The sequence below is a fragment of the Carassius carassius genome, chromosome 1 (genome assembly GCF_963082965.1).
Source record: "Carassius carassius chromosome 1, fCarCar2.1, whole genome shotgun sequence".
Classification (NCBI taxonomy): domain Eukaryota; kingdom Metazoa; phylum Chordata; class Actinopteri; order Cypriniformes; family Cyprinidae; genus Carassius; species Carassius carassius.
Window position 1 is genome coordinate 35,794,286 of NC_081755.1, and position 26,478 is coordinate 35,820,763.

The 26,478-nt window shown below is 36.1% G+C and overlaps 1 protein-coding gene across 3 annotated transcripts in view; it reads left to right on the forward strand.

Moving 5' to 3' along the window:
* Positions 1 to 26,288, forward strand: part of si:dkeyp-72e1.9 (syntaxin-binding protein 4) — a 42,978-nt gene extending 16,690 nt beyond the window's left edge. For 2 of the 3 annotated variants that reach the window (XM_059557354.1, XM_059557348.1), the window contains exons 4-22: positions 313 to 382; positions 514 to 588; positions 3,562 to 3,641; positions 5,817 to 5,937; positions 6,531 to 6,672; positions 9,708 to 9,814; positions 9,928 to 10,069; positions 10,209 to 10,281; positions 14,465 to 14,553; positions 18,602 to 18,698; positions 19,972 to 20,099; positions 20,449 to 20,541; positions 21,273 to 21,338; positions 21,917 to 22,105; positions 22,903 to 23,019; positions 23,360 to 23,409; positions 23,489 to 23,619; positions 23,792 to 23,849; positions 24,986 to 26,288. In XM_059557354.1, the coding sequence (XP_059413337.1) occupies positions 313 to 382; positions 514 to 588; positions 3,562 to 3,641; positions 5,817 to 5,937; positions 6,531 to 6,672; positions 9,708 to 9,814; positions 9,928 to 10,069; positions 10,209 to 10,281; positions 14,465 to 14,553; positions 18,602 to 18,698; positions 19,972 to 20,099; positions 20,449 to 20,541; positions 21,273 to 21,338; positions 21,917 to 22,105; positions 22,903 to 23,019; positions 23,360 to 23,409; positions 23,489 to 23,619; positions 23,792 to 23,849; positions 24,986 to 25,049 (1,892 nt within the window). In that variant the 3' untranslated portion in view covers positions 25,050 to 26,288. The remainder of the gene's footprint in view (positions 1 to 312; positions 383 to 513; positions 589 to 3,561; positions 3,642 to 5,816; positions 5,938 to 6,530; positions 6,673 to 9,707; positions 9,815 to 9,927; positions 10,070 to 10,208; positions 10,282 to 14,464; positions 14,554 to 18,601; positions 18,699 to 19,971; positions 20,100 to 20,448; positions 20,542 to 21,272; positions 21,339 to 21,916; positions 22,106 to 22,902; positions 23,020 to 23,359; positions 23,410 to 23,488; positions 23,620 to 23,791; positions 23,850 to 24,985) is intronic. The other variant, XM_059557360.1, reaches the window with a different exon arrangement.
* Positions 26,289 to 26,478: the final 190 nt, after the last annotated feature.

The window sequence follows — 26,478 nt, forward strand, 5'->3', positions numbered from 1 at the left end:
CAGAAAAGCAAAAATAAAACAATAAAAGAAAACAACAACACGAAACAGCATTTATTTGAAACAGAAATCTTTTGTGACTTTATAAGTGTCTTAACTACAACTTTTGATTAATTTAATGCATCCTTGCTGAATAAAAATATTAATTTATATTGAAAAAATCTTGAACCGTAGTCTGTATTTATATAGCAAAAAGTATTAAGAAAGATATCTAAAGAATACTGTATATTATGTAATATTAATATATTTGTCAATTAATTTCATGGGCTTTTAATGATGGTCTCTATGGTTTTTATTTTATTAATGTTTTATTAGGAAACCTGCAGCCTGGAGACCAAATCTTGGAAGTGAATGGTGAAAGCTTGATTGGCGTGACAAGTGAACGGTGCCTATACCTTGCTCTCTTATTTTTTTATCAATATATTCTTCTATTCTGCTTTACCTCTTTTAACTGAAACCCTGCAAAATTAGGCACTTTTAAAATACTTAATGTGTGATATTGTTGTTTGATTGCAGAGCGGTGGACATTCTTAGAGCAGCATCCTCAACCAATCATATGCGCCTTCTGATAGCCAGAGATGAGGAAGCCAGGTAAGCCACTGATCGATCCATTATAACAGATCACAAACTTCATTCACATTAAGAGCTTCCAAAGAAAAAACATTAAGCTATCAAACCTCATTGAGCACAGTAGCCACCGTTAAAAAGTTTGGGGTCAGTAAAAAAAAAATGTATTCAGCGAAGATGCCATTATGAGCAGAGCATCAACCTATTAGAATGATTTCTGAAGGATCATGGATCCTTTTTTTTAAATAGTGCTAAAGATTTTGCAAACCAAGCAAACCAAAGAATTGTTTGTTGCTGTTTTTTTTCCAGACTACTGCTAATAATCTCTTTCATTGCCAACCTGCCACAGTGACATTTACATTTGTCATCGCTTAAACACTCTCTTATCCACTGATATTAATCTATGGATATCTGACCTGAGTATCTTTCATTTGAATGTCCACCCCTTAGACAACATGTTCAATAATTCAATGAAGAATGAATAATTTTGTTCATAAACTAGATCTGAGCGAGTGTTGGCAGTGTATGTGAGTCTCTTGGTGTACTCTTCAAAGACAAGCTTTGGGCCCACAGGCTCCTTCCACTGTTCACTTCACTCACTAGAAAAACACTAAAATTGGAAAAACAGCATTCCTGCTTATCTAAAACTAGTTAAATTAGGTTTAAATGATATAAAGAAATGAGCAATCATTTTTTACGCACAAACATTTATAATCCCCCCCCCCATTTTTTCATGTAAATGTGAAATGAGTAATTTTTCCTATTTTATGGTAATACAGAAACAATTATAAGAAAGCCATTCACATGTTAATTTCTTGAAGAAACTATGTGATTCTAGACACATTATAAACAGAATTTTTCAACATTATAACAGCTTTACTGTCACTTTTGATCCATTTAATGCATCTTCGATGAATAAAAATATACATGTAATAAAGAAAACTGTACTGACCCTAAATATTATTATAATCAAACTTGATTATAATATTGTATCATGTAATTATGCTTGTAAATTTCTCCTACTTTACAGTTTGCTGTCACATAAACTGCTCACTTCATCCTTAAAAACACAGATCATTTAACAGTTAAATGTAATATTTAGCAAAATTCAAAACGAATGTCCATTTTTCATACTTTACCATATTTTTGGTATAAGTTGTAAATAAAACAAAAAAAAAATGTTTTACAAAAACCACCTGTTAATGCAGCTTCTAGTTCAAATGAGTGAGTAAGCTGCTAGAATACAAGGATATTATATATTACTGGGCCACTGTTGGCTTTAAGATTAACAGGTATTTATTCAGATTTTGGTACACATCAGACATATATTATGCAGAATCCCAGATGTGTTTACTGTGAGAGTCAGTGGCATGACCGCAGTGTACTTTTGACCTTTACATACGGACAGACTGGCAGCAGACGAAGGAAGTATGAATGAAGGAAGAGTGCATGGAGATACTGAGGGAGCAAGAGTAAGGGAGAATGAGAACAGACCCACAGTTTAAGCCATGATGAGATGAGTCCTTGCGTCTCGGTGCTTTAATCTGTGTTCTGTCCTTAACCAATGCGCACTGAGGGGATTACGCCACTGTCTCCATGCAAAGACCTCGCTGCCTTCACCCGCATATCAACAACCTGGAAGTCTTCGGGGACCGAAAGACTGAGCGCAGCATTTCTGGCCTTTTTGTTTGTGTGTATTTATGAGGAAACCGGTTTTGAATGTGCATGTATCCACGACGGTTTATTGAGAAAACGCTCAAGCCTTTTAGAGTCGGCTCCTTGCCATATGCATCACAACCTTGTCTGACCTCCCTCCTTTTAATCCGCACTGATAACCCATCCTGAGGATGAAGGAAAAGGAGGAAAGGGCTCCTATTGCATTGCTTCATGTACTTCGAATGCTGTCACTTTGAGTATGCCTAGATATTTTGGGCTTAGAATAAATATAAATCGGCTCTGGTATGGAAGATTGCAACGGGTCTACAGTAGGCTTGGATGTCCTTATATAGTCTTCTGAACCCACAGAGTCGCTTTGCATTGTAGTTAAAAGAAGCAAGGTCTGCTTAGATTTACATGTGTCTTTGGAGCTACTCAGGGACACCTGCATGTAGGTAAAGAGGCCAGTGGTTGAAGCTGTGCACCAGTGCGTAATGAACACATGTCCAGAAGTGAATACGGTTTGACTCCAGTGACAGGACATTTCTGTTGACCTATATTTGATACTCAAGAGGTGTCTAGGGGAAAATGGACTGAGATGGAGGGGAATATTTAAATAGACTGTAGATGCTGCCCAGCTCAACTAAAGGCAACTAAAGAGAACTCAGCATGTTTATTTTCACTCACTAGGCTGATGACCAAAATCTATTGGCATTGCTATATATTTCAGTAACAGTACAATGATTTGGCAGGACCAGTTGTTTCCAGCCTGCAAATTAACTACAAATATCTATAAATACAAATTCATAAATACATTCACTGGAAAACAGCTGGTCCTGTATGTTACATATATACTATTATTTATATATATATACACATACATATACACATATATACATACATACATATATATATATATATATATATATATATATATATATATATATATATATATATATATATATATATATATAATTTCCAGCTATTGTTTAAAATTATGATTTATTAAATTTTTTATTTTAGCATTTGCCATGTTTTTTTCCTTCTTGTAGTGATGTGGAATATTTTAATCACTGTAGAGAGCTGTATATCTGCTAAGAGCATATTTGGATTGTCTAGATAACATTCCCGAGTCCTTCACAAACGAATTAACTGACATGATATTATTTTGGGATAGTGCAAGCTGTTCTTACATAATCTGAGGGCAGTAAGAACTGTTATGTCATTTAGGTGTCTAAAGGTATTTGGGTTGTTTTGTATGATGTTATTGAAGGTTTTATTTTATTTTCCTTGGTTGGTTACATTGTGGTTATTGTTAATTCCTCTTCTGTCTTTGTGTAGGAGAGAATTTGCAGAGCTCCTTGAAAAATACGGCTCAAACAGCAGCACAGGATCTAACAGGAATTCACCTATTCAGCATAGTAGGTTTCCATTTTTCAGTAATTGATAGGTTTATAGTGCATGAAACATTACTATTTTTAATGTTTTTGAAAGAAGTTTCTTCTGCTCATCAAGCCTGCATTTATTTGATCAAAAATACAGAAAAAATTTAATATTGTGATATATTATTACAACTTAAAATAATTGTTTTTAAATTTATTATACTTTAAATTATCATTTATTTCTGTGATGCAAAGCTGAATTTTTAGGATCATTATCACATGATCCTTTAGAAATCATTCTAATATGATGATTCATTATCAAAGTTGGAAACAGTTCTGCTGCTTAAAATTTTTTCAGAACATGTGATACTTTTTTAGGAAACTTTGATGAATAAAAAGTAAAAAAAAAAAGACGCTATGTTTTTAAAATATAAATATTTTGTAATAACAATATAAACTACTGGTCAGTAATTTGGGGTCAGTCATTTTTTTTCTCTCTTTTTTAAATAAAATCAATACTTGTATTCAGCAAGGATGTGTTAAATTGATAAAAAGTGATAGTAAAGAAAATATATTATTACAATTTTTTTTTTTTAATAAATGCAGTTCTTTTTAACCTTTTATTCATCAAATATATTAGACAGCAGAACTGTTTCCAACACTCATAATAAATCAGAATATTAGAATGATTTCTAAATGATCATGTGATAGACTGGATGTTACATGTGACACTGAAGGCTGGAGTAATGATGCTGAAAATTCAGCTTTGCATCACAGGAATAAATTATTTTTTTTAAGTATATTCAAATAGAAAACTATTATTTTAAGTTGTAATAATATTTCACAATATTACTTTTTTTTCTGCATTTTTGATCAAATAAATGCAGGCTTGATGAGCAGAAGAAACTTCTTTCAAAAACATTAAAAATAGTAATGTTTCCAAACTTTTGGTCTGTACTGTACATATTTTAAAGGGATAGTATTGCCTTTTGTAAATGCATTAATTTATGTGCTCAGGTGTACTAGAATGTCTCTTTCCTCTTCCCTGACATAACAAAGGTTATGAAATGCTGATTTATGCAATATGATCCTCACAAATGGAGGAGGAGAAGGAGAAATTCACATCACATCTCTTCATCATCATCCTCTCTTTTTAACGTTCAAATGTTTACTCTTCCTCAAATATATTTGTAAAACAGCAGACATTCTAACTGTTTGTGTTTTCGAAAATCAGTCTTTTTTTGGACTCAAGTTAATTATAATTATAATGTTTAGGGGAGAAACAAATCAGCCCTTGAAAATGGCTTAAGACAGCGCATTTGTCCATTATGCAATTCTGAACATCTGTTCTTGCCGGAAGAAAAGACGCTCCACAGGAAAAGTATTTGGGAGCGGGGCGTGCGCTCATGCACTGGCTGCTCAGTCTGATCCCTTCTCTCCCCTCATTGTAGAATATTCTAATGATGTAACTCGCTTTAAGCACAGCAAAGAAAGTCTTTAATTTAAAAGTGCAAATGAGACAGTGCTTTGGTCAGAGGTCTTCCTCTGGACATTTTCTTTGACAAAACATAAAATAGTTCAGTTTGCAAACTTAAACTACGGTAATCACTTTTTATGAGCATGACAGCACACCTTTTTATGTACACTACTGTTTAAATGTTTGAATCATTCAAATAACTGTTTTCTATTTTCCATTAATATGTTATTTATTCCTATGATGGCAAAGCTGAAGAAATATTCAAGAAATATTCTGTATTATTATCAATGTTGAAAGCAGTCGTGCTGCTTCATATTTTTATGGAAACTGTGACAAACTTTTTTTCCAGGATTCTTTGATGAATAGCAAGTATTAAATAACAGCATTTATTTGAAATAGAAAAATACTGTAATCTTTGATCAATTTAATACATCCTCATGCTGAATAAAAGGGTGAATTTCTTTAAAGATAAATAAATGGATAAAAATCTTCATTTGAACTGTACCTTATAATAAGCAAAGTTCTGTATCTTTGTTTTTAGTTGGTTTGGATATACTCTCATTCTTTAGATACTAAAGCCGCTGTTATTGTTGAAATAGATGAATTGATGGGTTGTATCACTGGATCTTATAAAAGCTTTCAAAATAACTAACTACCTATGTCAGTGTTAATATCAGGCAATTTGTGATCATTCATTTTTCCACTCATGTCTCTATAAATCTTTTTTTGTGCTAAAGCAGGCAGATACTTGGACAGCACATCATCAGGGTCTTCATCCAGATCTCAAAGTCCTCTATTGCTCAGTCCTGCTGGCTCTCAGAGTAACTACAATACAGGACCCTTGCTACGCTCCCTAAGGTACTGGAAAACAATGATTTAGTTGTGTGAAGGTTACTTACTGAATTGTTTAAAGGAGCTATGTGGAGGTTTTTACTTAAAAAAAATCTTTAAGATAGAGTTTTCATTTGTACATGTATGAGCCAATCATGATGTAAAAAAAAAGAATGACACCTCGACTGTCCACCACGGTTGCCTCTATCAGCCTGTAGGCTCAATTGTGTGTGGAGGAGTCGGGCCTGAATTGGCGCGAAAATTCACAAAATGTGACGTCATGCGCGTTCTCGTCTACTTGGGCTTACAACCGTACGGCACGCCAGCCATTATAGTAAGCAGCGGCAATAGTGTTTTCAAATGGACTCTGCGGATGGAAAGAAGCGACCAGCCTCCAGCACAATTCAGACACCCACGGACACTCCTCGTAAGTAAAAAAAAAAGAGCGTGCGCACTGAGAACGAGCATGAGACTGGCTGCAGTTCCTCTAACGGCCACTGGTGTCAGTAACGGTTAGAAATTTCAGAACCTACGCAATGCTCCTTTAACTATTTAAGAATGAACTACCAACAGTTCATTCTAGTAATCTAAAGTTTGTGTGTGTGTGTGTTTGGTTTCAGTCACCCAGGTGAAGGGGTGATTCAGCTGATATCAATCGCTCGCTCCTGCAGTCTGGGTATTACAATCGGCGGTGGCTCCAACAGACCCGATGGCCCTGCAGTTTTCATCCAGGAAGTGCTGTCTGGAGGAGATTGTCATCGGGTGAGAGTGTGGGACTCTGTAATGAACTGTGTACACATGTTTCTATGCGCATAATCTGGCTGAACGCAGAAATCGTGATTCATCAGAAACTCACGTTGCGAAATTTCGAATCTATTTAGAGCCAGCTCCACAAAAATACAGTTAAACATACAGCTTGATCTAACACAAACTCTGGATCAAGAAGAAGAGAAAAACATTTATTGCAGTGGTTCTCAACCTTTTTGACTCCAAGGGCTCCACTGACCAAGATTTCCAACAATCTTTGATGGCCCAACGGCTTTTCCATGTTCATCTAAGCAGACCATGTTCATGATTTACTGGATAAGGATTAAGGATAAGAATTTAAAGAAAAGAAAAGAAAAATGCAATGTTGTAGATATTAATATAGATATATTTTAGCTATTAAGCTATTAGCTTACTTTGATACTTGTTTTTTCTTATTTAAGTCATCTCGAGCCCCCTTGGAAGCTAGCTGAGGCCCCCTTTTTGAGAACCAGTGGTAAATTGTGTTTTAACTGTTTAATTTTGAGAATAACAAGTGCTGAATGGCTGAGCAGGTGAGGTTGTGTGGACAGCTTGTGTATGGAGATGGTTTTTGTGCGTATTAAGCTAACTACTAATTGTAAGCATCATCATTTGTCTTTAAACTATGATAAAATGAGACCGAGAAAGAGAGTGTCACACAATTCGGAGAAAGTGTTTAGTCTGAGCTGGAGAAGAAACCTCCAAGAATATCCTCCCCCAAAGCAAGGATCGCTCAGCTTTTTTACACCTTACCATTAAGCTCTAACACATTTAGCCATCTTTATCGCAGAAGGGGTTCGGATTAAAGTGAGGATGACATCCTAGAATGTCAGAGTACTGCGTTATATAGTCTGAGCCAGTGCAAAGGTTTCCTCTTAAGCAGGTAGACATCTCCTGGAAACCGTCTAAGCAATTTATCCCCTGCTTTACATTGTCTTGAGTGTTTCCCCGATAGATAAAATAGGTAAAGGCTCTGCTGGGCTGTTCTGGGGGTGGGCGGTACTGTCACAGCAGACTGCAGAGGTCAGGTGTACAGAAGGCTGTCTAGGGCATCGCCCTCCCTGTGAAATATACAGCTCAGATTGGGGAGGGGAGCTGTAGCATTCACCTACAGGACTATTGTGCTGAAACACAGATATTCAATATCACTTTGATTTTCAGTGTCAGATTGTTGCCCATCTGTGACACCTATTATATAAGATCACATGAATGCCTGTCTTGAATCAATGATCACAACTTAAGAGTTATCTGAAAAAAACCCTGTTTTACTTGCATGCAAGTGGTTTCTCCAAAAACAAGAATCACTTTTATTGTTGCTCATAATTAGGACTGCAAAAATAGTTTTCTTAATATTTTTGTTTACAGTAAATTAGGTACATTCAAATTTTTTTGAATGAAATGATTATCTTTATTCAGCAAGGATGCTAGCCTGGTTAAAACCAGACCCTTTTCAGTTGAATCTGAGTTAGGGTCTGGCAAAGCCTATTAGACGTCTCGTTTCTAAAGGGGCGTCACCGACGGACCTCGTTCAAATGCCTCTGGGCGCAATTGGATAGACCTAAAACCAATCAGAGCGATGAAGGAGAAGACGTATGCAGAGCGAATCCAGTCGGTAAGACAGCGATAACATCTTTTTTAGATATGAAGGCTTCAAGTGTTGTTCTTTGCTCGGGTTTTAACGCAAAGTTAAAGTTTAAATCACTTAAAACAGACGCGATAGCAGTTTCGAACGAATGTTCCTCTGCAGCATCCATCTTTGTAATGTACAAAATCTGCTTTACCGTCGCTGCGCTGTCGTCATCGTGTAAACCCCGCCTCAACGTTTCTGATTGGTGCCGCGATTTCGGCAGCACAGAAACGAGCTAGATAGTCCTCTTTGCCAGACTATTCTGTAGAGAGAATTGAAATTCGCCGGAAGTAGTCTGGGTTTTCCCAGGCTACAAGGATGCATTATATTGATCAAAAGTGACAGAAGAGACATTTTGATTTATAAAAATATCAAGCAGCACAACGGTTAAAAATGTTAATAATAAGAAGCAATGTTTTATAAGCAGCCAATCAGCATATTAGAATGATTTCTGGAGAAACGTGTTACACTAAAGACTGGAGTAATGCTGCTGAAAATACAGCTTTGTAGCAACAAGAATACATTACATTTTAAAATATAATAAAATAAAAACTTTTTTTTAATTTAAAATATAATTAGCAATATTACTGTTTTGTTGTCAAATAAAAGCAACCTTGGTGAGCATGACAAAAAAAAAACCCTTCCTGAACCCAAAATTTTGAAGTAAAAGTAAAAGAATACAAAGATAAGGGAAATTTTGCAATAACTGTAATTATTTATATTTTTAAGCACATAACCAGTGTATCGTCAGATATCAAATATCAGTCTAAAATTTGTGAGACTAAAACAAACAAAAAACTTAAAATGTCTGTTTTAAAAGAAATGTATCTTTAACAAAATATCAGGTGGTCAGGTGGTAAAAGTTGTAGCTCTTAGAAAATTCCCAGTTTACAAGTTGTAATTATGAGTTCTACAAGGATGTGAACGATTTTTACAAGTTGGCATCTCATAATTCCAGTAAATACGACATGGCGTCAATGAACCTGAAGAAACGGCTCAAAATAAACATTACTTTAGTTGTGTTATAGATGCACCAACAGCAAAACTGATGATTTTTTTTGGCCAGTACCCATATGACTGCTTATATACAGTATTGTGCATCTCTAAACCCCCAATTTCTGGAAATGTTAGGCAGCGGATAGGATTCCCACGAATCAGAGACTTTTACCACACTTGTGTAGTTGTAGTGTCTCAGAGGGGATGGAGTTGCTGTAGTGGTGTCCTCTGTGACATGAGGTCACAGGTCTCGGGTCTCCACCTGAGTATACAGTGGCTTATGTTCCTGCTGATCCTGTTGGCACAGCTTTCTCAAACTCAATGTCTGCCACGAATTGTGACTGATCAGCAACATTTAGTAAGGATTTTCATTCCTTTGGCCTTATAGGATGGACGGCTCAGACCCGGAGATCAGCTTATCGCCATTAACAAGGAGTCATTGATAGGAGTCACGTATGAGGAGGCCAAAAGTGTGCTCAATAAAGTCAAATTCAGGTATTCACTCTGTTCAGTGTAGCTTTATGTGTTTTGATCAATGTTTAATCAGTATATTCGTACATCTTTCTTTTACATAATGTATGTTTTACCCCTGTTCTTTGCACTTGAAGTCAGGAACCAGTGGTGGATATTGCCTTCATCCCAGGAAAAGGACCTTTTTCCAGCAGCCCATCGTTGCATAATGGAGTTCAGAGGGGGGTTGGGAACGGATACAACTCCAGCCGGTTAAAGGTTCATGTACGATCTCCTGAGGTTAGTGTTTACTAGTATACAGATCATGTCACGTCTTTGGCATTTCAACAACAAGAGAGTCTTGTGGCTTACATAATGCACACACTTGTCATGGTCCTTCTGCTTCATAATGCAATGCTTCATAATTTTCTTCTTGTAGATGCGACGAGAGGAAACAGCTCCAGTACTTTCGTCCTCCCCGGATATCTGCCCTCCAGACATACAAGTTTCAGGTACGTCAGGACTCGTATATCTAACCCCCTTAACTCTATCTTAATAAGCTTTGCTGCTAGTTGCCACTCATTCTCAACACCCACATGAACAGTGCAGATTTTGTTATATATAAGTCTCCTATTTCCCTTTTGAAAGGTGTGCTCTAATTTCATAACCATTCGAAACAAGTGCATTTTATGCAAAGTAATCACAAGATCTTGTGCTCTTTGTGACTTTCTATCATACTACATTATTGTTTTATTGCAGTATATTTTTTTAATTTACAGAATTCAGCATTATTTAAAAAAAGATAAATTTACTTGTCAGAATTGAATAAACACAAAATTTTAGGGTTATAATTTTTTTAAAGAAATGAATACTTTTAATCACCTAGGATGCATTAAATTGAGTATCACAAATAACAGTAAATAATGATAATAATGATAATGTTACAAAATATTTCTTTTTCAAATAAATGAAAAAAAAAAACATTCTTTTCATCTAAGAATCCTGAAATAAACCCACAAAATGATTAAGAGGCACAACTGTCTTCAGCACTGATGATAACAAATGTTTTTTGAGCAGCAATTCACCATATTAGTATGATTTCTGAAGGATCATGTGACACTGAAGACTGGAGTAATGATGCTGAAAATACAGTTTTGCATCACAGGAATAAATTAATAAAAACAGGTACTGTAAATTTGAATAATATTTCAAAATATTGATCAAATAAATGCATTTTTTTATATTAACTTTTAATTTATTATAGATATTTTGCAGCAAATTTATTGTTATTGTGTTTGTAGAGTACATCCTTTAAAATCCTTCATGGTAACAGACTAAAAGGGAAAATACCAGTGGTGTTCAAGTGCAGGTTCATGAATACAGGAAGTAGCTGCTCTTTAGGTTACTGTACCTTGCCTCGGTGCAAGTAGCATCTAAAATTAACCAGTGCTAAGAGAAACGGGATTCTTGCAAAGCAATAATTTGTTTTCAGAGAGAAAGATTGGGGATTAGTCAGTAGCAGTGTTTGGATTTTAATCAACGGCTACTTGCAAAGTAATTTCTCGGTGCTGCGGGGGTCGGGCATGTATGTGAGATGTTTAAATGACACAATCAAATTCTAGAAGACGTACCACAAAAAGAGAGGAAGGCCTCTTTCGTGTAGAGTCAGATAGTGCCTTTTATCTCAATTCACAGCAGCTGGGTAGCTGTTTGGTACACATACTGTGTAATCCTTTCTTGGGGCACAAAATGGGATTGATAAACTGTTAAAGAAAGCATACAGAGAAAGCCACTTGTAAAGTGTGCTAGCTGTCTAAGGAGCGCACGACACAGGAGTAGTCCAATGAAGTCTTTTATTATAATTCACAAAGCAAACACAAGGAATCGAGGCGTTAGGAAAGCACAAAACATAGACCAAAATACAGATAATAGCAGACAGGGGACTAAGGAACAGACAGGGCTTATAAAACACAGGGACTAATGGGATAATTAACAACACAACAAGTGGGAACAATGAACTGATCAAGACTCAGGCAAGACAAAACACAACAGAAACGTGACGTGACACCACTTTAGTCCATTTTATGCATATTTGAAGCAGCAGTCAGAGTGGATGTTAACATGTCAAGTCACTTTTCCAGACACTGAAATCTTTCTATGCTGAAATAATGCCCAAAAAACAGTTCACCATTGTATTTCTTTATACAGAGTCCCCAAAAAGATTTCGATACTGAATTCACACTTAAAAGTGGCCGATTGTCATTCTAGTTTACTGTATTTGAATGTGTCATGTATTAGATTAACTGTATTAGAATAATAAAAAATGATATGCAGAATAAACAGTTACTGAAATTAACTATTTTGACAAAGTTATTTTTGTTTATGAAATTTCCCTAACATTTAAAAAATAAATATTGATTGATTTTAACAATATATAGATTTTATTATATTGATTTATCCCAATAAACTTTTTAAAATGTGAGCTGTCAACTAAAAACAGAATTCATCATGCAGAACATTAATAATTAATATTTAAAAAAATAGCAGTGGATAAAGTTTTTAAAAATCTAATTAATTAATATTAATATTTAATATGATGCATATTAATTATAAATACTAAACCCTCAAAATATATTACCTAAAAGCAATTATTATTACAATATTAAGTAAATGGACCTAAGTATATTAAAAGAAATGTAAAATGATATTATTGCTGGAATAAGATATTGGTTAAGAGACTATTTGTAACATTTGTAAATTGTTATTTAATGCAGTGACATTCAGAGATTTCAAGTCTGGCTTTAATGTCCATTGTCCAAACTTAGATGTGTACCATGCACCTGTCCATCAGGCTATCCCTGGCCCAGAGTTCAAGGTTAGTCTAGACCGGATGTAAGCATGCCCGGCTCGCCCTTGAACTCTGGATGGTGTTGTGTTTACTGGCATAGCGTGCTAATCATTTGTGACATCTATAAAGTGTATGGCGCTTACTTACCCATTTATCCAGACTAGCTGATTAAATCTCATAAGAATAAGGAAGCTCGGTTTTATCTGAATTAAATAGGTGCTGTAATCCTGCAAAAGCCCTTCTGGGTGTCCTTTTTAGAAAGGGAGACTAGATGCACTCAGACTCAGAGATCTGTATTGTAGAGGTATGGAGATTGTTGTAGAATTCTGCTCATCATTTTTTAACCTTATTTCAATTTCAACCCCTAAATGGTACTAATTGGTACTACCCCAGTTTTGTACCCTTATTTTTTTGAGAGTGTAGGTTAAACATGACACTATTAAACCTATGTTAATTTCTTATTTGTTGATTTTGAGCTTGGCCCTTGGATTTGAGAAGTTGGATCATATACTCACCCCATGACCCAAATGACATGAAAACTAAAAAATAACTTTTGAAGAATATATAGGCTTTTCCATGTAATAAAAGTGAATGGGGACTGGGGCTGTCAAGTGACAAAAAACACCATTAAAGCATTATAACAGTGGTCTATATAAATCATTTGCTATATTCCAAGTCTTCTGAAAACATATAATAGCTTTGTGTATGAAACAGACTGAAATCAATTTTTTTTAAATAGACTACAGAAATCATCATGACAAAATGCCATTCTAACTTCAGCCTAATTTTGCTGTATTTACTATGAGGACATAGGAATACAGCCCTTAAATGGACAGTTCCCCAGAAAATGAACATTTTGTCATCATGTTGTTCCAAACCTGTGTGAGTCTCTTTCTTACGTTGAACACTAAGAATATATTTGGAAGAATTTTGAAGCTGTTGGAAAGAAATACTGTGAATACTGATTGTTTACAAGCAATCTTCAAAAAAACTTCTTTTGTGTTCAACATAAGAAAGAGACAGGTTTGGAACAACATGAGGGTGAGTGAATGATGACAGAATTAAAAAAAAAGTTTTAGTGACCTATCCCTTTATAGATACTGTTAATGTAGCTACTCTTTTGTGATGTTGAAGCTTGACAGAGTCCCCATTCACTTTCATTATAAGGAAAACAGTAGGCAGAGTATTCTTCAGCAATTCACATTTTGTGTTTCATATAGAAGAAAAGGAATTTATAAAAAAAAAATTTGTACAGCATGAAGGCAAGTAAATTATTCAATTTTTATGTGTTTACCAACCCTGTAATGAGTTGCAATTCTGGTGCAACATTCATAGACGCACCATTAATCGGGATTGTTTTAGTTGTCCTGGATTGTGTACCATCAGTAGCACCTGTTAAATCCACTCCTCCTGGGCGAGCTCCTGCTGTGCGTGTTGGTCCTGAATTACCAGCATGGGACCGGTCTGAGTCTGCGTGAGTCTGACGTGTCTGAGCTCGAGCTGTCAATCATGAGCGTCAGAAGGCAGATAAATCCCCTGCAGTAGCATGTCCCCGGGGTGGGGGTGATCATTTCATAGCTCTTATAGCCAGCGTTGCTTAAAAATACACGCCACTGAAAGCACTGGTGTTAATACCTGACTTTCTCTATCGCTATCTCTTTCTCCACCCCTTGATTCAAATCCCTCACACAGTTTATAATCTTTATTGTATTAATATAATGCCCATTCGTTTGAGCTCCCAGACAATGAAAAAAACATTTAAGGCCTTACTAGCACTCACCACTAAATGCTCTAATGTGAGTGTAACTCTTTAAGTAGGTGAATTACTGTCCCACTTTCCCCCTCAGCCTCCACCGCGCAGAGACAAGCCACTGTTTCCAAACCCAAGATCTCACTGGACCCCCACATACGGCTCAAATCAGAGAAGCTCGATCTGGTAAGCCTGGTTCACACAAACAGTTTTGCATGTGTACAAAGAGCTATGCTTCATGAAATATTGTCAGCTGTCAGGTGCTGTGAATGGTAAGTGTACATTTGACTGATAATCAAGGACACGTCCTGCTGACTTGACTGGTAATATTTTCCCTGACCTCACACAAAAATGGCTACAAATAAGCAAAAATGTAATTTATTATGACAATGTTTCCTATACAATATTTCAATGGTAATGTGTTTTAGATGGTTGTAAGAATGCATTTTTTATTTCCCTCATCTGAACTTGAATGAGCAGCCTACTGTACAGTCAACAGTGCAGACATTTCAAAATAAGCGTCACAATGTTTTTCAAGCCTTTTTTCCTGGTCATTGTTGATATTTTGTGTATATAAACTGTATCTAATTTCATTTAATTTCCATTTCCTTAACTATTGTAGCTTCTGTCTGGGATTCCTCAATCACAGTACGGACAGACTAAGAACTTTTTTCAAAATATTAATTAATATATTTTTTTTACTAGCATCAGGTTTTTATAGTTAAAACTAAAACCATAAAATATTCCTCATTAATTGAACTAAAATAAATGTTAACTGAAATTATAAAGCAAATCTATAAAAAAGGAAATAAATATCTAAAATAAATATATTAAAAAAACTTATTTGATTTAGTTTATAAGCTTTATCTTAACTTGATGTACTAAAATAACCAAAACAGAAATAAAAAAAATAATAATGCATTGCAATTTAACTAAACCCTTTAGATTTTAGCCGACTAAAATTGTATGATATTTAGTAGACTAAAACTAGACTAAAATATGACTAAAACTAAATGGAATTTTCGTCAAAAGACTATAGCTGCATCCCAACTAATGCACTAAACACTATGCATTTATACACTATGTACTTATGCACTGTGTACTCAACCATGTAGTGTATGAATTATATAAGGTTATTTTGTCATTCATAAATGGAGTCTGATAGCCCCTCACCCTTTACTGAGTGCATGAAGCGTAAAACATTACACACTTTGTTATTTTGGTTAAGTGCATGACCTGGGTGTTTAAACTGCACTTTTTCTTTGTAATTTTCAGTGTGAACACACTACTCACAATATTTATACTAAAAAACTTCATAGATTAGTGCACAAGTATGCGATTTGGGACGCACCTTGACTAAACCTAAATCAAAATTTGATGCCAAATTTAACAGGTAGGAAGAAAAAAATATTATTAAGAATATTAAGAAACACTAAGAAATATTATGAATGGTCCCCATCCCAGAACCACTAGATAACATTACAAAATATGACTCATGTGACCTTAAAGAGATTTCATTTCTGTCATTAATGACTCACCCTCATGTGGTTCCTAACCCGTAAGACCTTCGTTCATCTTCAGAACACAAATCAAGATATTTTTGATGAAATCCGAGAGCTTTCTGACCCTCTGTAGACAACAAGGCAACTGATTGTTAAAATAGTCCATTTGACATCAGGGGTTCAACTTTAATTTTCTGAAGCTACGAGAATATTTTTTGTGCCCAAAGAAAGCAAAAACAGCAAAATAACAATGTTCTTGTTACCTTTCTGGGCCTTGAACGTATCAGTTGCCTTGCTGTCTATGAAGGGTCAGAAAGCTCTCGGATGTCATCAGAAGTATCTTAATTTGTGTTCTGAAGATGAACAAAGGTCTTACAGGTTTGGAACCACATGAGGGTGAGTCATTAATGACAGAAATTTCATTTTTAGGTTAACTATCCCTTTAACCTGGTGGCCCCCATTAGGCAACCAGCTAAAATAAATCAGTTTCTATGGTCTTCAACTCATATGAGTGGATTTTCTTTTTAACATTTAAGAATAAATTATTTAAAATAAATACTGTTAATTTGGTGAATTAATTAAATACTTTAATTATCTACATAGTTTATGATTGCAGTGGCATGTGCCAAGTGCTTTTTCCTGGGTTTTTAGTAATTGCAGGATTGGTCCCAGCAGTTCAGAAAACAAGGGGAATTTAAAGGGTTAATCCCCACTGAAATCTGAACCAGTGACTTCAAGAGGAGCCTGTGTCTCAGTGCAAAGTAACTGACAGAGCACTTATGCAGATAACCTATCATAACTATCATAGATCTCTGTCTCTGCTCTTTGTTATGGTGCAGTTGTTTAGCAGAGATTTAATTTAATCCTGCTGATCCCGAGGCTGACCCTAATCTACCGACCCATTAATAGGATTAGGTCTCAATGGACGAGAGCACTTAAATGTGGACTAAAGGCACAATGCACACAATATTAAGTGTTGCACGAACAGGTATTTGACATGAATACAAATTTTGATGCGACTTTATGCTGTTTACTCCTCTGTTTGTCTCATCTTTAAGTAGATGTTTTATCCGGAACAGGACAGTTTTCTTGCCATTGGTGTTTGTACCGTATATATTACTTTTGTGACAATATCAGATTGTAGCTTTGAACTTAATCTGATTAACCTTATTAACGTCTTTTGAAGTCTTATGGACCATAAGCCTGGATTTATCGTACACTACTGGCTTGACCTCTGTTACCACACTGCCCTCCTGTGTACATAGCAGTAACATTCGTTTCAAGCTTGCTTGGATGCTGTACAGTCGAAAAAGAATCACAGTCATCAGCCAGCTCTTAAAATATCTGTTTATTCACTAAACATTTCAGCATAATAGTTTATAGTTATATATTTTGTGTTTCTCGGTAACACTTTACTTGAAGGGGTGTGCATAAGACTGACATGACACCATCATAATCATGACATGACAGATATCATAAATGTGAAGGAGGTCTTATGCATGTTTATGACAACTGTCATTAAGTGTCATTCGCTCAATTATGACATTTTTAATGCAAATATGACATTGTTTGAGGTGTCTTTGTTATGACAACTTGACATAAACCAATACATCATAACCTGTCAGTGTTTTTGTAATTACAACTTGACATTACCAAAACAACATAAATTGTCATAAATATGTCATAAACATGACATAGCAGATTAACTATCAAACAAAAAAAAGGGATAGTTCACCAAAAAATGAAAATTCTGTCATCATTTACTCACCCTCAAGTTGTTTCAAACCTGTATGAATTTATTTTTTCTGCAGAACACAAAAGAAGATATTTTGAAAAATGTTGGTAACCAAACAGTTGATGGACCCCATTGACTTCCATAGTAGGAAAAAAAAATTCTATGGAAGTCAATGGGGTCCATCAACTGTTTGGTTACCGACATTTTTCAAAATATCTTCTTTTGTGTTCAGCAGAAAAAAGAAACTCATACAGGTTTGAAACAACTTGAGGGTGAGTAAATGAGAACAGAATTTTCATTTTTGGGCGATCTATCCCTTTAACAAACCACTAGCTTTATGGGTTAACATTACATTAAACTGTCATGTGATTGGTTTTGACATTGGCTGTCATGAGGCCATTATATCTGTGTCATGAATGTTTTTCTTGAACTCAACTACAGTGGTACAAATTTAATTTGTCATTAAAATGTTATAATGGCTTCATGACAGCCAATGTCAAAACCAACCACTTGACAGTTTAATGAAATGTTAACCTATAAAGCTAAGTGTTTGATAATTAATCTGCTATGTCATGTTTATGACATATTTATGACAGGTTGTATTGTCTTAGTAAAGTCAAGTTGTCATAACAAAGACATCTCAAACAATGCAATGTTTGCATTAAAAATGTCATAATTAAGCGAATGACACTTAATGACATTTGACATAAACATGCATAAAACCTCCTTCATATTCATGACATGTGTTATGTCATGATTATGATGGTGTCATGTCAGTCTTATGCACACCCCTTCAAGTAAAGTGTTACCTGTTTCTCTGCTCTGAGCAGTAAATTCAAAACAGCGTTGTAATAAATATATTAATAAAAAATGTAAATAAATAAAAATGAAATGTTGTTTTTTTTGGAATAGGAGAATGGCATTGCAGAATTTCAAAGGTGCAGGATGTGGTCGAGTAGGCCCTGAAGCACTATATTGACAGTTTGTTCATTTACAGGCTCTGTCGTACCTGGGTCTGGATGTAACGGATGAGAAGCAGCAGCAGCTCAGAGAGAGTCTCACTACAGACCCTCAGGGAACGGTATCGTATGGAGGTATAGACACATCCTTTACACCTTTATGGTGCACACAGCTACACCTTTATACTTTATACTAGATAAAGAAAATTATCACAATCATTTCGGTGTGGACTGCAAACTCTTTTTAGAAAATCACATATTTCAGTATTAAAAGGGAGTCTAAAATATGGGCCGTTTTGATCTGAAGTGCTATTTGTAATCATTTTCCCTTCTTTTTCAAATAACAAGCATGCACACACTTACATTATGTTTTTGCACTACCCCTGCAATAAAAGCACATCCTGTGCAAACATCCTTGAATGAGTGGGTTTTATATCATATTTAATTTAACTGCTTAGGTTTTGTTGATTGTTTTAACCAATTCAGTGGTTGACATTTTAAGATTTAAAGTTATGATTATGATTTGAAATACGAAATTAAAATTGAATATTGATATAAAATGAAGCTTTATCTGTGAATATGAAGATACATTTCTAAGTAAACTGTTTTCTATGACTACCACCAACATTTTCTTTTTTTTTTAACAAACCTAAATAAAACCGGTTGCATGACAGAGAAAAAAGCTTACTGCAGTTAAGCAAAAAAGGAAGTTGTAGTTTAGCATGGAAATGGGGCAGAATTTAACATTATTGAAATGACTGTAATACTAATCTCTCTAGCACTCATTGCTCGGATGCCAGTGATTACCGGTGCAGCTTGCGTGCCTAAGGTTCCCAACCTCTGAAATAACCACAGGAAATAATCACATTTTGACAGGGACGGAAATACCTATTCTGAAAAGGGAATCACAGTCCATATTTGGATATTGAGCTCGAGTTTACACTTTGAAACACTTAGAATGAGTTTTTAGAGACAGATTGTCTGTCAGGGGGGGGGGGAATATTTGGCTTCAGTACAAACTTAGACAGCTAAGTATATTTCCAGGCTGCTCACGACAGGGAGTTACGCTCCTCAGCAGGAAGATGCCACAGAGGCAAATCCTGATCAAAGTGCTTGCAGTGGAGCAAGAGTTCTGCCTGTTTTCTTGTACTTCAGCTGTGCAAACACTTAGAGCTAGGGCACCTGAACATAAATATTCCCTCTAGACGCTCTTTCTCATGGAATATTCTGGATAGATTCTGCTGAGTCACAGGTGAAGAGAATATATTGCACCCGTTTTCTGTGTAACAAGCAAATGTTGACCTCAAATCACATATGTTCAAATCAACATAGCAGTTCCGTACGTGCTTTTTATGTTTGTAGTGCTATTCTTGGCTATTTCTAACTACGCCTCTGTTTTCTTAATAAGACTTTGTGGAAGCCACTCGCAGCGTTTATCAGGAGAAGCTGGAGGAGGCGGGACTGGGGCAGGGTCCCTTCATGTTCTCCTATCAGGAAGCAGCTAGTTTGATGGACACCTCTGCCTTTCATTCTCCAGTAAGTAGACCCGCAGGATTTAGTAGTGACTTTGATTGGGGCTAAACTTCAGTGCAATCCTCAGAGCACCTCCTCACATTGAGACTTCACTTTCTCCTGAAGTTGAGCATGTCGGGAGATTTACTTTGCATTCTTAAAGGAGCTTTTCTGCGGCTCAGGAAAGTTATCAAAGCTGTCTTTTAAGCTCTTAAAGGCTTCAATTGTCAGAGCTTGCCTGTTCTGTACCCTGCGCCTTTGGATACGTCTCGCATCGATGTATGAGCCCTGAATTGGTCCTGGTTTTAATGTTCTTTTCAGATCTCAGAGGCAGGGTCACACACTTATGAAGGAGTGTCACTCTCTCTTTCAGACCCATGAGTCAGAGTGCAGCTACAGCAGCGAGGAACTCGAGGAGTTTCAGACTGAAGTCAAACAACTCCAGCTGCAAATGAAACAACTTAGGGTCAGTACTGAATAATCACTGGATTGTGTTGCGTCCTTCCTGCAGAATCCACAATGAACACTCATTAAGTTACTCGTAAGCGGACCTGTAACTCAGGAAATACAACATAATACATATTGTTTTATGTCAAATTAAAATGTAATTCTGACTGATTCAAAGACATACAAGAACTTAAGAAGCACAAGTTAAACTGATTATGCTTTTTTTTCTGGAAAGTTTTTCTTTCATACTTTTTTGTTTCAAGAAAATGAGAAACAAAATCACAGTGTGACAGGTGTGTTAAAGTTTAAAAAAAAAAAATATATATATATATATATATATATATATATATTTTCCACCATTGATATGGCAAAAAGTAATGAATAAGTAGAAGTAGTGACTTTTGTTGTATTGTGGTGTATATTGACTTAAATATCAAGTGAAATTGATTTTTTGAAAAATAAAAAATAAAATGCAGGATGGGAACTTGGATCTATTCATTGTATGTTGATTTAATAGCGTTAAGAGGAGTTTAGAGTTATAGATTATTGATGTTTAGTATGCATTTTAGATAAATGCATGGACGAATCATTCTATGAGATTAATATCATACATTTAGAAAAGAAAAAAATGCATTGCATGGTAATTTTAGGTTTGAACCCAGCTTGACTTTCGATTACATTTTGCGAGACAGTGCTGAACATCTGTGCAGAAAGTTTTTGTGACATGAACATTTATTGCAATGCTCTCAGGTTTTACTGAAAGACACAGAAGACAGCAAGAAGACTCTGGAGGAAGAACTGCAGAAGACGGCTGAGGTAAAGCCTGCAGCATCTCAAATAAACACGATTTGTTTGATATGTCTTAAATGCCTCAAAATATGCCATCCACATATTATTAGGCATGTGAGCTGTCTTAATACATCAGCACTTTGTGATGGCCATTTGACCTCACTATATTTGTGTATACCAAATATAAGCTATGAGCACATAAGCATCTGAAACATTTAAGGGCCAGATTCACGTTAGAGCGCAGCTCCATGAAAGCGCCATTGGGAGGGGAAGATTCTGTGGGTGATTTACTAACAATGCATATATTGAAGAACACAGACGCAACATCTCATTTCCATAATGACCAGCACAATCTACCAAGAGCTGCGCAAATTACATTACCTCCTGCTTTAAGACTTGATTTTTTGGGGTGTTAAATAATGGCACAAATACCAGTGAATTGACAAGCGCAAATCCACGATTTCCCACTGTGTGTTTTTAGTAAATCCTGACAGTAGTTTTTAAACGCCAAATGAGGGTTTGCGCAGGCACAGGCTGACAGTAAATCTGGCCCTAAGACTTTTCTCCACTCATCAGTCTTATTTCCATGTGTATGGATGAAACAGAAGGCCACAGCCACAGTGGAGGAGAATAAGTCTCTGAAGAGCAAGCTGCAGGTAGCAGAGGCTGTTCAGAGACAGACTAACAGTGCCGAGCAAGACTATGAGGAGGTCATTCAGCTCCTGGAGGCTGAAATCAAAGATCTGAAGAACCAGCTCGCCGGAAAGAAACAGAGAGGCCTGGAGGCTACCAAGGTAAATCTCTCTGTTTGATGAAAAACTATGTACCATATTTTTCGGACTATAAGTCGCACCTGAGTATAAGTCGCATCAGTCCAAAAATACGTCATGATGAGGAAAAACATATATAAGTCGCACTGGACTATAAGTCGCATTCATTTAGAACCAAGAACCAAGAGAAATAATTACCGTCTCCAGCCGCGAGATGTCTTCAGTGTAGACTACAGGAGCACTGAGCAGCATCTCTGGCAGTATAGAGCGCCCTCTCGCGGCTGTAGATGGGAATGTTTTCTCTTGGTTCATTTCTCTCGGTTCATGTCAAATTAATTTTGACCAGCCAAACTGTGAAAAAAAGTGCGACTTATAGTCCGGAAAAAACGGTATATTGTTTTTAAAAAGATTTACAAGATGACTGAAAACTTTTGTAGACTGAGTTGGCAGGTTGCTGTTATCCAGTGTAACACAGTCCTGTTTGTGATTAACAAGTTTTAAACAGTGCTGTTTTGGTATTTGTATAGTATTATGAATTTTGAATGATTTTTTTATTTATTTTACTTTTAGTAAATTTGTCATTTTTATTATTTTTATTTTATGTATTTAACTTTATTTAACCTTTAGTTTTAGCCATTTTAGTACTTGGAGTACTAAACTAATTTATTTCATTTCAGTTAGTTGCTAAAGCAACATTTCTAGTTTTTTACACTTTTTCGTCAAATAGTTATATTTCAGCTTCATTTCAGTGAATGAAAATGATTTTTAATCGTTTTAGTAAACTATAAATGGACTGGTTTTAAAGGTCTTTTTCTTCACAGGAGGATGTGATGGAGCTGACCCGGAGGCTCAGCATCATTGACAGCCAGTTAAGAAGATCTGAACTCACACGGAAACATCTGGAGATATCCAACAAGAAGCTCCTTGGCTTTGCACAGGTAAACACAAACAAACACATTTTTTGACTGAACCCTTTCGTTCACCCAGAAATGCAAACTAGGTTATCATTTACTCACTCATCTCATTCCAAACCTGTGTGACTTTGTTCTTCTGCTGAACACAAAAGAGGATTTTTTTGAAGAATTTTGTTAACCATACAGTTACATTGACTTCCAGTAATGTCCAACTGTGTCCAACCAATATTCCTCAAAAGATCTCCTTTTATGTTTAGCAGAAGAAACAAATTCATTCATGATTGGAACGATGTGACAGAATTAGCATTTTTGGGTGAACTATCCCTTTATTTGGTGCTTTAAAATTTGCGCTCTGTTTTTACAGAATGTCCACAAAGTTCTGACTAATACCAGCTTATTTGGGAATGAAAGTGGGTAAGTTTCTCAAGACAGACACAGAGCGTTGCAGTGTGTCTCCCGTCAGAGATCATGACTTAACTTCCTCATTCTTCAGGTGCGCACGGGCGTCTCCGGTGACCGACAGTCCCGACACACCCTCCCCGATCCCAGACCCCGCCTGCCAGCTCGCAGCTGAGGCCAAAGTCCTCGTAGATGGTGTCTGCTCACTTTGCACTGAGGATCACAGTGAGTGAGAAGTGTGAAGCCTCTCTCCTTTAGTCTGATTGTTTGAAGCCCCATCAGTCTGTTCGAGTGGAGTGTGAATTTCTGGACTTTTTACTGTAATGAAACCATTTGAACTTGTGTTTTCGCATCTGCGATGGCATGATTATTCACTAAATGTTTGGTTGTTTGGCAGCATTAGTGCAGTACGTAGAGGGAGACATTGTAAAGGCTGAAGAGGACTGTGATTCAGAGTGAGTGGCCGTTTTTGTTGTGTTATAAAGCTATCAGCATTTTTCCCTTCAGCTCCTGCTGTCAGCCGAGTTTAGCTCAGGCCAAATATTCATTTCACCGTCACAAAACCCTTCACTATAACTGCTAGCCTTGCAAAGTCTCTCCGTTATCCAGTTTGACAAGGAGTTTTGAGAAACACCAAAGCAGGGGTCACGTGGCCCATGTTTTAGACATGCAGAGTTTTAAATCATATTAATCATGCTCTTTTTGAAATGAGAATCAAGGGCAGTCTTGTTGTAGGGTCAATCCTAACAAGGGTGCATTTCAGAAGATCCTTCGAAGCAAAAACGGTTTTATTAGTCTTTATTAGTTTTACTAGTCTTTAATTATCATCCTGAAATTTTAACTGTATTATTGCTAAATAATTTATTTACTGAACATGCTCTATACATTTGTTTACTGGTATGTATGTATTTCTTAATGTATTGTAAAAATAATAAATCATTTAATGCATGAAGCATATTTTCTTGAACTATTTACTGATGAAATATATATATATGTATATATATATATATATTAAGTGTATTTCTTTCTTTGGAAAACACTGCATATTTATAAATATGCATATGTGTGTGTTTAAATAGTATTAAATTACTAAATATAATATAGTATTCATTAATTAAATAGTATATTTTAGAAAAAATAATAACATTTACATTTTTAGGAGCTTATTTCTTATTGAAATGATAAGTTTTATTATATGTTATTATTATTATATTAAGTTTGAATTATTAAAGTAACCATTTTTTTATATATTCAGAAATTTTCTTAATTTCAACTTTACCTGTTCTTAAAGTCTAACAGTTTTTGTTATTAATGAAAAAAAGGTACAACAGCTGTCCATTAGTGTCAGCCATAGTGTGTTTGTAATACTGACTCTGAATGACAGTGATGTTTTACCCCTTTTTAACTTCCGAAGCTCTCACTGTGGAAAGTGTGTACTCTTAAGGGAATATGGCAAATGCATATCACTTCTGAATGGAACACAAACATGCAAACATGCTTATGAGAATCTTCATGGTATTTACATCAGAAGATTAGACACTTGCACAATACCTCACCTAACCTGAAATAATTCTCTTTTTTTTCCCTCTAGCCTCGTTCAGTGGCCACAACCTCCAGTCCTCGGGCCTCCTGCAGTAGAGCGGAGAGGTCAGTAGGGCATCTGGGATGGACAGACAACCGGCTCATTCAGAACACCAAGGTCAAACTGCGACCATACTGTGGAGAATAAGAGACTGTGATGACTTGCAGTGTGGTTTGTACTCTTTCAAGCGGTTATCAGACGCCTGAGCTCTACTGATCAAACTCATACTCATTTTTTAAAGCAGTCCGTGTAGATATTTAACATGTAGCAGTACTGAGTGTCATTAAATAAAGGCAGAAACCAAAAGAGGGAATTATAATCTGAAACACAGATGTCACTGTTAACAGCAGAGGCGACTTTGAGATGCTCAAATGTGATTTCAACTGTGTCTTATAACACTTATAGCAGATGAAGCAGTTACCACACACAGTTAAGAAGATGATCTCATTTCCCCATTTCAACGACTGTAATGAAAACACATGTGGCTGTGCAGCTGACCTCTCTATTAGAGTTAGGTATATTATACAGTACATGTATTACTTTTTCACGTAGGGATCTCCGGGACAGTCCCCACTCTTCATCATTTGATATGATGCTTATTTGTATCTGTTCTGAGAAGTGCTATGATGTTTTCAAGATTTTATATTTTGGGTCCAAATCTTTTATTATTCAGAGACACGTAGACACGCTCGCTTCCAAGTGTGTGCGCGGTTGCCGTCATAAACCTTGTAAATCTCGCCGTCGAACCCTTCGATGTCCTCTTCATGTCTTTGCCGATCATGTCATGTCTACGCTGGGACGCATTTGCGGTGCAGGTCAGTCCAATGTCACCCAGCATCCACTGCTTTACGATCAGTTATGGTCTGTTAAGTGCTTTGGGGCGATCCTTCGTGGTTGGTTTTGTTGACGGACGTTGATTGCTCCATCTCGGCGTCTTTGGGACTATACTGATTGTTCTAGGGGGGATTTTTCTTGTCATGGTACTGGTGTCGAGTAATAGGAGTCATATTGCAGTGTTTCAGCTGAACAATGCACACGGTTCGGGTTACTGTTTTCATAAGCACACTGTATTCGACTGTTTTGTCTTGCTTTATAGGATCTACAGTCACTCTTATATCAACGTGTAATAAGCTGGTGTCATTCATTTCCTGAGGACAGAGGTGTACGGTTGTGCAGATGGTTTGTTGATATTAATAACAGCAACATGCTTTGCAAATGCTGACATGTAGTCCTGTGATTTAACTAGATTGCATCATATGTGTGGCCTAAATATCTTTCTTTTAATGTTTTTATTAAAGTCGGAACAAATCAAGTGTGATGTGGTTTTTGTTTTCGTATTTTATGCAGTGGAATTCAGTACAACAGTGCCTAGATTTAACACAGACTAGAGGATTTGTCTGTCATTTTCAGATCCACTATGCTCGTGCTTCCGTGTCTGCAGGAACAGCAGTGCGTGTGCCATTGTTGAGCCAAAGCCGGCGCATGGTACAAGATCTGAAACA